This window comes from Oculina patagonica, chromosome 4 (assembly GCF_052425735.1).
Source record: "Oculina patagonica isolate OP01 chromosome 4, crgOcupat, whole genome shotgun sequence".
NCBI classification, from domain to species: Eukaryota; Metazoa; Cnidaria; class Anthozoa; order Scleractinia; family Oculinidae; genus Oculina; species Oculina patagonica.
Genome location: NC_135761.1, coordinates 57800063 through 57813048, shown reverse-complemented (window position 1 = coordinate 57813048; position 12986 = coordinate 57800063). Strand labels below are relative to the sequence as shown.

Below are 12986 nucleotides of genomic sequence, written 5' to 3'. Positions count from 1 at the left end.
AGTTCAAATCCACTCCCAGGAGGGATCCCTCCCCTGCCCCTTCAAAATTTAAGATTTTATCGCCATTCTTTTTAGTTTTTAGGGTTGCGCCTCGCATGGCTAACTATTTTCCAGTTCGCGCAATTCCTTTTTGGTCCTTTTCTTTTATTGTGAAATTTTGAGACCAATAAAGTTGATAGACAGATTCACCCCCTCCCCCCTGGTACCCATTTTAGTATACACCTGGGTGGGGAGAGGCACTCGGAGTGGTCAAGGCTTGATCCTGGACTGCGTGTGCTTCCTATCCCTAACTGGACTTTGAAAAATTTTTAATTGGCTGTTAGCGTAGCATACAATATTAAATTGAAATCCCCATCACAAAAATATGCAAAATACAGGGTGCGTTCATGCCTCGAGGCGTGCATGATGCTTTGCGGCCTCGGCTTAAATTCCTGGTTTTTGCCTCGATTACTGTCATTTTTGCCGGCGTTCCGGTGGAAAAAGATTTTGTCTCCCCACCCTCCTTCCCTGATGCCGGTTGACGGTGCTACCCTTGTTGCCCGCTGTATCCCTTGTTGCCCGCTGTATACCCAAGATGCCGTAGTAGTCGCGGACTCCTCCCATAACTTAGTCTACCGTGATGGGGTATGCAGTGAGGATATATTATAATCTTTGCATTTAATCTGTGGAAGCCTCTTCACTTATTTTGTCCTTTGGTTTCTTTTCGGACGTTGGAGATGATACAAATGGGTTTGTGCTACCAACAGAACCCTTTGGTGCAAGGTAGGACAGCTAAACCTCTTTGGTCAGCATCCTTGGCACTTGCTTCTTGTTCTGTGTTGGACAGGTGACCATTGCTTTAAAAATGGGTGGGCTTGTGTGGTTTGCAAGTTTCCATTTCTTATAGCTATAAAAAACTACAACCGCCTTTTATATCCCTTCTGTTAGTTCATTTAATCTTTGAAGCAACCTTACTATTACAGCATTTTTATCATTTACTGGCCGTCAACACGTTTTGAAGAGTGGAGTGCGTAACTAAGCAATCAGGGCTTGCAGGGAGATGGAATAATAACCCTGGGTTTCCCTTCACGACCATAAATGAAATCAGACCACTTGTACACGTTCCCCTCCCCTGACAGACAAGATTCAGTTGACATCTGCTGAATCTGTGCAGCGGTGAGGACGTAATCCCACACATTGACGTTTGTCAGCATCCCTACAAATGATTGGGTGATGTCAAAGCCACCTCCGAGAGAGTCTTGCTCCTGGCCCAGTGTTGTACAGCCTCCTGGTTTGATCACGTGACCAGCCTGCAAGCCAGTCCCTTCTGCACCCTTGACGCCATCTTTGTAATATTTCCATGAGCCCGCGCTATTTTCCCAAGTGGCACATATGTGGTGCCACTTGCCATCATTTGCTGATAATGACGTCACGCTGTAATGAAATATGAATTAGAAATCCATATAACTACTTACTGGCAGTAAGAAGGGGCCTGAAGGGGTAAAATGAGAATTGGGATTTATAAATTTGGGCAAATTTTCACTGGGACTGGGAATCACAAACAAATGAATAGGACGGGAATCGGATTTGGAAAATCAGGAAAGCAATTGACTGGGAAATGGGATTTGGGCAAAATTTGAGCTTTAATATAAAGGTTAAAAAAGTCATGCTCAAGTTAACGATAGTTCTAAGGTCAGAAATACTGGAATCTCTAATCCATTTAAAACTGAAAAGATGTTTAAAATTGTAAAAAAGACAAAATTTAAAGATTAACGAAATAATGTTTCAGTAAACAACAGAATTCCCGTTAGAAATATTGGAATGTCTGTTTACGACAGAAAAGACATTAAAAACAAAACTTAAGGATACAACGATTATTATTATTAGATTATTATTATTATTATTATTATTATTATTATTATTACTTATTATTATTATTATTAAAGAAGAAAAAGAAAAAATCATTATTATTATTACTTGTTTAGGGGGGGGGGGGGGGGGGGGGGGGGGGGGGGGAGGAAAAAAAAAAAAAAAAAAAACACCTAAAATCAAGACAATATATGCATACCAGTTGTTTATGAGTTCTAAATATTTTTTATCGGTGTGTATGTTTTTATTGATTACGTGATTTTTATTATTATCATCATCATCATCATCATCATCATCATTATTAACAAAAGTGTTCATAACTTACACACTTTCCCCATTGACAAGTAAGTGTAGTTGGGCAACATCGTGAATTTGTAATTCATTGTCTCTGTTGACGCCAGAAGCAGCGTAACTGAAAGGGGTTCGATGCGGTGATTGGTCTGATGACTGAATCCACATACATACAGTGAACTCAGTCAAACTCGGCATCCCCCAGATGTTGACATAATCAGTGTCCCCAGGTTGTGGAAAATGCAGGGCGTAGTCTGCAATAACAGAGAAGGAAAATGATCTTAACAAATTACGTTCGAGTAATTTTCTTCTATCTTTAATTCTTTTTACTCACAAAGCCACTATGCACATATATAAGACTCTCAGTCTTGTTTTACATAGGCAAGTAAGTATTTTCTGAAAACTAATAAAAATCATTAAAATACCAAAAAAAGTAAAAATGAACGATAATAACGAACGACGTTTCGGAGTCGTCATGTTTTGACTTTACAAAATAAACCAGTCACGATTAATTTAAAATCTTGAAAATACCGACAGTTCACAGGTTTTAGACCGGCTCAAGGGCGTTCGTGCTACATTGTTTTTGTGCATCCTAAACTGCGTACTTATTTGAGGCGGCAACAGTCACGCACCGCGATGCAGCGAGAGCGAGCGCTAAGGAAAAATCTCATCTGGCCGTTGCCGGTTAACTTCGCTAACGATTATCTGCGTTTTGTGAGAAAATTAAAAATCTATCGATTAAAAGTTTGATTTTTTTTGTCTCACGCGCGTTCGAGTTTCGTTTATTGAGCTTTTCGTTTTGCCGGACGACGGTTTGAAATAGCTCTTCCAGAGTAAAGTTTTGCAAAAAGGATGGCAACACTAGAAATTATTTACCCAACAGACGCACTTCTACAAAATATGATTAAGAACGTTTGCCTCTGTTTACTCATCTTCGTTATTTTTAACTATAAAGGATGTTTAATTCCGTGTGCCAGTTTTTCAAAATCAGGGTAGTTTTCCACACGCTTTATCTCTGAAACGTAACGAAGTCGCTGATCCCCACTTTTTGCATTGCTGACATAAGCAACTCATTATCTGACCGCAGTAAGAATTAAAAAAAGATTTATAAACTCGCGCTCAAACTGTACAGTAGGTATCCAGCCATCTCGTTATTTTTGTTCCTACTAATAAATTCTGTTAGAACACGCAGTCAATTATTTTATGTCCAGCATGGCGCTTCACATACATGAAAGCGATACATTTAGTTTCGCTTACCGTAAATGATCTAATAAACGCCCGGGGCGTCTATTAAATTTTAGGGGTCCTACAGAGGGCGTTAAATAGATATGAGGCGTTTATTAGAGAGAGGCGTTTATTTCACTTTAACTGAAACAACGTCAACAAAACAAATAAGAGATGAAGTTTTTTTTCGAAGAGTAAGACAGAAAGCAGAGTTTATGACTAGGAGTCTAATCTATTCTGCGCTAATGCAAAGCCTGGCGATGCTGTCCACAGTAACACAGTTCGATATTGATGTTTACATCGACATCGGGGTCAACCATGTTGGTATTGTTGACCTTTTCGATGTTCGAAACTAAATAAATTTCGTGATTTTACTCTATTGAGCGTTACCTTGGTTTTTGAGGCGTTCCTTGGAGGGGGCGTCTATTAGACACGGGGCGTTTATTAGAGAGGGGCGTCTAATACAAACTTTACACCTCAGGGGGAGCGTTTATTAGATACGAGGTGTTTATTTGAGAGTGGGCGTTTATTACATCACAGGGAGCCCAAACAAACTGTTTGTGTATGGCCTGTGCATATTTACATTTTTATAGAGAATGTATGGAATTTACCGAATGGTTTGTAGAATTGCGTAAAATGGTGCAAAACATTAACAAATTTGTGCTGAATAAATGTTAAGTTTCCTACCTTTTTGTGTAGTGTCGTTCTTTTGGCTCAAAATGGCGAATTTGAGTCGATTGAAGGGTATTTTGCTTTCGCTGTTTACTATACATCTAATTATATGGAAAGGGTGGAAACTCCAACAGCTCCAAAGTAGAACACTTCCAGCGCCGAGCCGGTTTTCGACCTAATAATCCCATCGCACAGCTTTCAAACTACGCACCAGAAAAGAGGAAGGCTTGACTAATCTTTTCGTATCATTTGATCGAAAATATATCCAAACGGTCCGGAACAAGCCCTCAAACGAAAACGGGTATCCAAAGTTTTAAGCCGTCCGAATGCGTAGCACCAATTTGTGGTGAAACGCTATTCCCCAGCCTCTTTGTGATTGGATACAATTGAACAATGGTCGTTCAAGATTTTGTTTCGTGGATAGGGAGGCAAAGGCAAAACAAATACTCAGTAGTATAGGGAGTGATGTCAATTGTGCGACACAACCTAAGGACCCTCGCGCAACCCTCGCGCAAAATATGGCATTTATGACGGCGATGCCGGAAGCGATGCATTATCATTTAAATATGCGTCGTTGTAACTTGTCAGTGCGGCGAAGTAATTATGAAATATTTATACTGACTTACGAAACGAGTAAGTACCTACATGTAGTCGGTATGAGTTCATTTTTAAAGCTAGCTAGCTTCAAATAAAAGTCAGCGTTCATTTTTCAACGAAAACATATTTTACAGCCCTAAAAAAAATCAGACTTTAGTCATCTCACCTAGTTGTTTTACAGAGATTGCAAAACAATACACCCACTGTGAAACTCTCGTGCAAAACCGTTGTTGTGATTTTCTATTCTTATGTTAAGGTCCACTGATTGGGAAAACCCCGCGAAGTTCCATCACGACTTTCGTAGAGCAGAAAATGTAGGCGATCGCGAGTTTGCGGAAAAGTTGGATTTTTTCGGGACATACGAATATGGCAAGGTACTCGTGTTTGAGTTCCTTAACTGCGAATCCCTGCCACTTGAACTAAATCCACGTGCCGGCTACGCGGACGCAACTAATACACAGGGGCCCAGACAAACTGTTTGTTTTGGACTGTGCACATTTACATTTTTATAGAGAATGTATGGAATTTACCGAATGGTTTGTAGAATTGCGTGTAATGGCGCAAAACATGAACAAATTTGTGCTGAATAAATGTAAAGTTTTCCTACCTTTTGTGTCGTGTTGTTTTTTCGGCTCGAAATGGCGAATTTGAGTCGATTGAAGGATATTTTGCTTTCGCTGTTTACTATACATCTAATTATATGGAAAGGGTGGAAACTCCAACAGCTCCAAAGTAGAACACTTCCAGCGCCGAGCCGATTTTCGTCCTGATAATCCCATCGCACAGCTTTCAAACTAAGCACCAGAAAAGAGGAAGGCTTGACGAATCTTCTCGTATCATTTGATCGAAAATTTATCCAAACGGTCAGGAACAAGCCCTCAAACGAAATCGGGTATCCAAAATTTTTTAGCCGTCCGAATGCGTAGCACCAATTTGTTGCGCCGAAGGGAAACGCTATTCCCCAGCCTCTTTGTGATTGGATACAATTGACCAATGGTCGTTCAAGATTTTGTTTCGTGGATAGGGAGGCAAAGGCAAAACAAATACTCAGTAGTATAGGGAGTGATGTCAATGGTGCTACACAACCTAAGGACCCTCGCGCAACCCTCGCGAATATATGGCAATTACGACGGCGATGCCGAAAGCGACGCATTATCATTTAAATATGCGTCGTTGTAACTTGTATGCGGCAAAGTGATTATGAAATATTCTAATGACTTAAGAAACGAGAAAGTATCCGTACATCAAGTCGGTATGAGCTGTCATTTTTAAAGCAAGCTAGCTTCAAATAAAAGACAGCGTTCATTTTTCAACAAAAAAGATATTTTACAGTCATAGCGAAAAAAAATATCAGACTTGAATCATCTCACCTAGTTGTTTTACAGAGGTTGCAAAATAATACACCAACGTGGGAAACTCTCGTGCAAAACCCGTTGTTGTGATTTGCAATTCTTATGTAAAGGTAAAAATTATTGGGAAAACCCCGCGAACTCCATCACACGACTTTCGTAGCCGTAGAAAATGTAGGTCATCACAATTTTACGGAAAAGAAAAAAATTTCGGGAAAAAAAAAACTTTCGCCAATTCGGAGTTTCAGTTCCTTTAGCGGGGTTTTCCCGATATGTTGCTCATCAATACAAGAGAGACGTTAGAAAACAAAAAGCTAAATAAATAAATAAATAAATAAATAAATAAATAAATAAATAAGCATAACAAACGGCTCTGCACGAGAGTTTCCCACGTTGGTGTATTATTTTGCAACCTCTGTAAAACAACTAGGTGAGATGATTCAAGTCTGATATTTTTTTCGCTATGACTGTAAAATATTTTTTTGTTGAAAAATGAACGCTGTCTTTTATTTGAAGCTAGCTTGCTTTAAAAATGACAGCTCATACCGACTTGATGTACGGATACTTTCTCGTTTCTTAAGTCATTAGAATATTTCATAATCACTTTGCGCGCATACAAGTTACAACGACGCATATTTAAATGATAATGCGTCGCTTTCGGCATCGCCGTCGTAATTGCCATTATTTTGCGCGAGGGTTCGCGAGGGTCCTAAGGTTGTGTAGCACCATTGACATCACTTCCTATACTACTGAGTATTTGTTTTGCCTTTGCCTCCCTATCCACGAAACAAAATCTTGAACGACCATTGTTCAATTGTATCCAATCACAAAGAGGCTGGGGAATAGCGTTTCCCTTCGGCACAACAAATTGGTGCTACGCATTCGGACGGCTAAAAATTTTGGATACCCGATTTCGTTTGAGGGCTTGTTCCTGACCGTTTGGATAAATTTTCGATCAAATGATACGAGAAGATTCGTCAAGCCTTCCTCTTTTCTGGTGCTTAGTTTGAAAGCTGTGCGATGGGATTATCAGGACGAAAATCGGCTCGGCGCTGGAAGTGTTCTACTTTGGAGCTGTTGGAGTTTCCACCCTTTCCATATAATTAGATGTATAGTAAACAGCGAAAGCAAAATATCCTTCAATCGACTCAAATTCGCCATTTCGAGCCGAAAAAACAACACGACACAAAAGGTAGGAAAACTTTACATTTATTCAGCACAAATTTGTTCATGTTTTGCGCCATTACACGCAATTCTACAAACCATTCGGTAAATTCCATACATTCTCTATAAAAATGTAAATGTGCACAGTCCATAAACAAACAGTTTGTCTGGGCCCCCTGTGCTAATTAATAAAAGTTAAAGTATAAAAATAAAATAAATTCAAAATGGCGTTGCATGTTATGTGCTGGCTACGCGGTACGCGGTGCGCAGCGAGAAAGACATGAATTGACACGAATATACCTCGTTCTTTGATCCATGTGCCGGAACAAGCACACTTCACGTGAATATACCTCGTTCTTTAATCCATGAGTCAAAAAAAGAACGCTAAGCTAGCAACAAAGACAACTTAAACTCTTGCATTCATTAAACACTGCGTACCGCGTACCGCGTAGCCAGCGAAAAAGATAACTTCCAGTCTTGCATTTATTACTCACTGCGTACCGCGTACCGCGTAGCCAGCGAAAAAGCTAACTTCCAGTCTTGTATTTATTTCTCACTGCGTACCGCGTACCGCGTAGCCACCGCTTTTCAGTAAAGGGCTCGATGTGGCGGGGTATTCTGCAGTTACTCCCGTTCCTTTATTTTTCTTTCTGTTTTTGATGTTTTAAACATTTATGGCTGCAATCACCGAAATAGTCCTCATTTACTAGGTTCGAAACCTTAACTTCTGAACAATCTGAAATCCTACACCTAGCCGAAGCTGGGAACAATATTCTTGTAACTGGAGAGGGAGGAAAAGGAAAATCTTTCAGTGTGGTGAAGGCTATCAACAGTTGACTGCTAAAGCAAGGGGAAAAGGTTTACATTGTTTTTGGGAGCGGTGTTTTGGGAAGAGAGTATTTGGAAATAAACAGACGTCAACGGCGCACTCCTTTTACTTCGCGACGTATACAAGTTACAACGACGCATATTTAAATAACTAGTAATAGTTCTCACTATAAAGCTGCCCCCGCCTTTTTATATTTTGTTTTTTGTCGCCTTTAATTATTAATGCCGATGGACTGCAACATTAGGCTTCTTTTTTACTGTGTCATGCGGAATTTCTTGTTGTGTGACACCGTTGCGTCCTAAAAATATTCACAAGTTCAAGTCGAATTATATTACCTAGCGCGCGGAAATAACACCTAGCGGAAATAACACATAACACATTATTCGTGATGACAACACACAAGCTTATTCCCGGGCTTATAACATTCAAAATAAACTTACAATAATTTCTAGGCCAAAAAGCCTAAAAAAATTCCACGAGTAACAAAATATGGCACATTCAAAGATTCGAGAAAACAACCCACTCTTTGGATCAAATAATCTGACAGTTTGTTAGCGATACGAATTACGTTGTACCTTGTACTACATGACAAAGTTCACGCGTTTGTTTATTACTCGTTGTAACTTGTAAGATGTATACGATACAACAAACCTCCGAAAGCAAACCTTACAAATGTAACGCTTGGAACATAGGTAGCCGGCACGTAGCCAAGAACTCGAAACCAATTGCTCGAAATCTTTCGACGTATTACTAACATTTGCTTCAAATATCACTTAACACAACCAAAGCAGAGAAACCGCTCGAACAAATCTGTGAACACGCGTAGGCCAAAACCGGAAAACAAAACGCTGCTAGCAGATGGCGAAGCTCGAAACGCGAAGGTGACCAAACGCGACCTCGTGATTGCAAGTACCCGACACCACCGTGCGCGCTTACTAAAATATTACCCGTCACGACCGTGCGCGCCTAGTTTTGTCAAATCGAGAACGCTTCGCTCACTACAAACACATTTCTTACTTTTTCAACAAATATTCTTTGTCCTTGTTATACACGCGGGGAGTCCTAGGGTGCCTCCTCGGGTTTTGGCCTCTGGGCCAAAACCCTGCGGGGGCAATAATGCATCGCTTCCGGCATCGCCGTAGTTTGAAAGCTGTGCGATGGGATTATTAGGTCGAAAACCGGCTCGGCGCTGGAAGTGTTCTACTTTGGAGCTGTTGGAGTTTCCACCCTTTCCATATAATTAGATGTATAGTAAACAGCGAAAGTAAATTACCCTTCAATCGACTCAAATTCGCCATTTTGAGCCAAAAGAACGACACTACACAAAAGGTAGGAAACTTAACATTTATTCAGCACAAATTTGTTAATGTTTTGCACCATTTTACGCAATTCTACAAACCATTCGGTAAATTCCATACATTCTCTATAAAAATGTAAATATGCACAGGCCATACACAAACAGTTTGTCTGGGCTCCCTGTGATTACATCATTTACGGTATGCAAAAAACAAAGCTTCTAAATAATTTTCTTAATTTTAATGGTTACATCACCTGTGAGTGAGGAGCTTGCAGTGATAAGACCAAAGAAAACGAATATGGCAAACATTTTTCAGTTCTTTTAACCTTGCAAAAAAAGACAAAAATTAAACAAGAAAAACACACGAGAGTTCATGAAGTACTGTCCGTTGTAGAGTACGCTAAAAACCCGCGAATAAGAACCTAACATTTAAGAACCTGTTAGGCTATAATTTGCAAATTTAGACCCCATTTTGAAAAGAACATATTTAGCCTAAAATTTTAAAACAGGTTCTTATTTTCAAAAAAAAATGTTTACTTTTGGGAAAATAACTTTGGACAAGGCATTACTGTTCATGTATTAAATGTATTGTTCTGATTGATAAGTGCTTCATTTTTACATAAACACTTATTTGGTATGGAAATTATATACAAGGAATAGGTTCAATGTCTTTTTAAGTTCTATAAGCAACAATGGAATTTTTTCTTCAGGAAATAGGAACCTATAAGAACTTATATAAGTTTGCTAAATGTCTTAACTGCATTTTATGTAAGATCCTGTTTAGGCATTCAGCATTCGATTGCTGATATGTTCCTGTCAACGAGTTCAGTACTGGCCCGAAAAAGTTATTATAATATATTGTTTTTGTGGGAGGGTAAAGTTAATGAATCCTACTTTTTAGACTTTTAAAAAACATACTCTTATTTTAGTTAATAGTTTAACTTATCCGGGCTTGGAAATAAAATCTTGCCACAGATCAAAAAAATTGTTTTACGCAGAAGCTAACAAGTGGAAAAAAAAACACGGAATCGGAGCCAGCTATCTACTGTTATATTAATAACATTCACAATTGAGTAAGAAAACTTACTGCGCAAGAGTTTCAAAATCCCCTGTATCTTTTTTGCGACAAGCGTAAGTTTCGTTACTCTTCAGGAAGGCTTACTAGGGAGAATAAGATGAGATCTTTGGTTTCGTGTCTTTAGTAAGCTTAATTAAGCATCGACAAAAAATAATACTGATAGTTGACAATTGGGTATTGACTTTTAAAAGTGCATGCAATAACTGTTTAGACTTGTTGTCGAGAGAGCATGAAAGGTTTGTAAACAAATGCTATAAGGACTTTTTTTCATCATTGCTATTTTCGAGCTTAAGAAACTAAAACAATCTCGGCTTAAATGTTATTGTTGTAAAATGGAAACATTCCCACAGAATTTAAAGATCAACAACCATTTCTGGATGGTTGGACACAAGTTTTAGGCTAATGTGGTGCACATACATTGCACTAAAAGTGCACAAGTTTAAAAAAAGACGATTAAGTCGACGACGAAGTAGGGGGTTGCTAAGCAGATTTATTAGTTATATTACCTAAGACCTAGATACGCAGTAGAGAAATATTTAACTGAAGGCTTTTCTTCATGTTTCTACGGAGTTATAAAAAATTTTGTGACAATTTGTGAGTCGTCAAAACAGCTGTAGAAACTTTGCGACTGCAGCGTGTTTCCACAGCTTTTCTCGTTCTCCCAAACATCCATTTACACTATAAACATAACTGCACGGAAGCACGAAAACGTTTTATTTAATTTCTTAAATTAAATGGAACAATGAAGTGTTGAATGTTTTTTAAAGAGCCGAAATAAGTTCTCTAAGCTTGGAGTGGACATGTTTTCTTCAATTGACAAAAAGCAGCGCAAGCGAACTCTAAAACATGCAGTCAGTTTCAGAAACGTGCCTAGGATCATGAAATGCTGAAGAAGGTATAATGAGGTCTATAATGTTGGCATTTATTTGTCTTGCAAAGGAACCTTGTAGTTCAAACATGTTTAAATAGCTGTTTCAGTTAATGGTTTGATATTTTGCACAGTTTTTATTTACAGTATTTTGTATCCCCAAATTAACATTGCATTTCCCCAAGCTATGTGGTACTGGTGCGTACTAAATAAAGTTAATATTCTATTCTAAAGGAGCTGAGCTGTTTTGCTCAGTGTTCAGTTTTGTGTAACATTTGTGCTAAATTTCCAACTTCATTTGCTTGGATGAATCTTGAGTACGGTTTATTTTTTTATTTTTTAATCGGCCCCCCCCCCCCCTTTTTTTTTTTTTTCCCGACCGCCGCCCCACAAAGACGGGGGAACGAAAATAACTAGGCTTTTTTATGGGTAGGTACAAAACGTGGGGTAGGCCATGGCCTAGGCCACATGGCCTACCCCATGGCCTTGGCTCATTTCCGTGGAATTAACATGAAACAAACACCGCTTTGTCACTGGTGGGTTTCGACCCTTGTTTGTTTATCATGCCAAAAGACGATTCCAAATGTAGTCCAAACTGGACATTTTAAACGCACCGCCGAAAAAATTTGTCCCCATGAAAACAGTCGACAAAATAAACATAAATGCATTTTTCTGGTCAGTCATGCAGCCATTATAGAAGCTACATAAGCCGGGAGTCGGGAAACTGAATTTTCTCTTAAATAATGAATTTAAAAACCTACATTTTCGTGGAATTATTTTTTTTGTTTATTTCAGAAAATTAACCACCCCTAGGCCATGGCCTAGGCAACTTGGCCTTCCCCCCGTTTTGTACCTACCACTTCCCCCTTTCTTACTATTTTTTTCTTAATTTTTTTTTTTTTTTTTTTTTGCCCCCCAATATTTTTTTTTTTTAAAAAAAAAAAAAAAAAAAAAAAACCAAGAAACAAAAAAAAAAAAAAAAAAACAGTTTCGTTGTTTTAACTCTCAAACAAAAGAAGGCACGTGAGATCCGCTTTCTATGGATACGTTCGTTCTTTCCGTTTCATCCATTCTTGCAAGTTGCACCCCTACCTCCAACAAGCTAGCAATAGTTTGAGAAGGATTGGTACAAAAGTGCACACCTTTGTGCAGCGAGCCTTGTGTGCGATCTTTTTCTACTTTCAATCTCTCTCTAACTAAGATATTTCCTTGGAAGTGTCAGCAGTAAAGAGATTTGTTATTTTTCTTAGATTCAAGCCTACTCAGTTATGAAAGGGGCCTGAAGGGGTAAAATGGGAACTAGGATTTTGGCAAATTTTTTACTGGGAAAATGGGATTTGGGTCACTGGGACCACAGGCGTCCCAAACTCACGATTCGAGAAATCGATCGAATAAACGATTTATGTAAGTGTATGAATGATTTATGCGAGGCTATGAATGATATATGTAAGCATACGAGTGATTTAAGTGGGACGTGACTGCTTGAAGTACGCGGTGTTGTGTTACAATTTAGGCCGTTAGAGATTTGAGCGCTCTATAAGACTTTGTATGGAGTTTAAAATAACGTGGAATAAAAGCGCTAGACGAAATAAAATTTTACCTTCTTCTCAATAATATAATGAAAATGTACCCACCTTTCTCGATTTCTCAAAAAACCCCAAAAACGATGAAATAGCCCAAAAGGACAACAGAAATCAAGAAAGGTGAGTACCTTTTCTTTATTTTATTGAAAAGAAGGTAAAATAAATCATTCATACGCACGCATAAAT

The 12986-nt window shown here is 38.8% G+C and overlaps 1 protein-coding gene across 1 annotated transcript; it reads right to left on the bottom strand.

The window, feature by feature from the left end:
* Nucleotides 1–918: 918 nt before the first annotated feature.
* Nucleotides 919–10465, bottom strand: LOC144650868 (neuronal pentraxin-1-like). Its single transcript, XM_078510632.1, has 4 exons — nucleotides 10359–10465; nucleotides 9526–9597; nucleotides 2174–2393; nucleotides 919–1413 (listed from the first exon to the last, which is right to left on the bottom strand). The coding sequence occupies exons 2-4, from the start codon at nucleotides 9578–9580 to the stop codon at nucleotides 1023–1025; spliced, it is 666 nt and encodes a 221-aa protein (XP_078366758.1). The 5' UTR covers nucleotides 9581–9597; nucleotides 10359–10465; the 3' UTR covers nucleotides 919–1022.
* Nucleotides 10466–12986: the final 2521 nt, after the last annotated feature.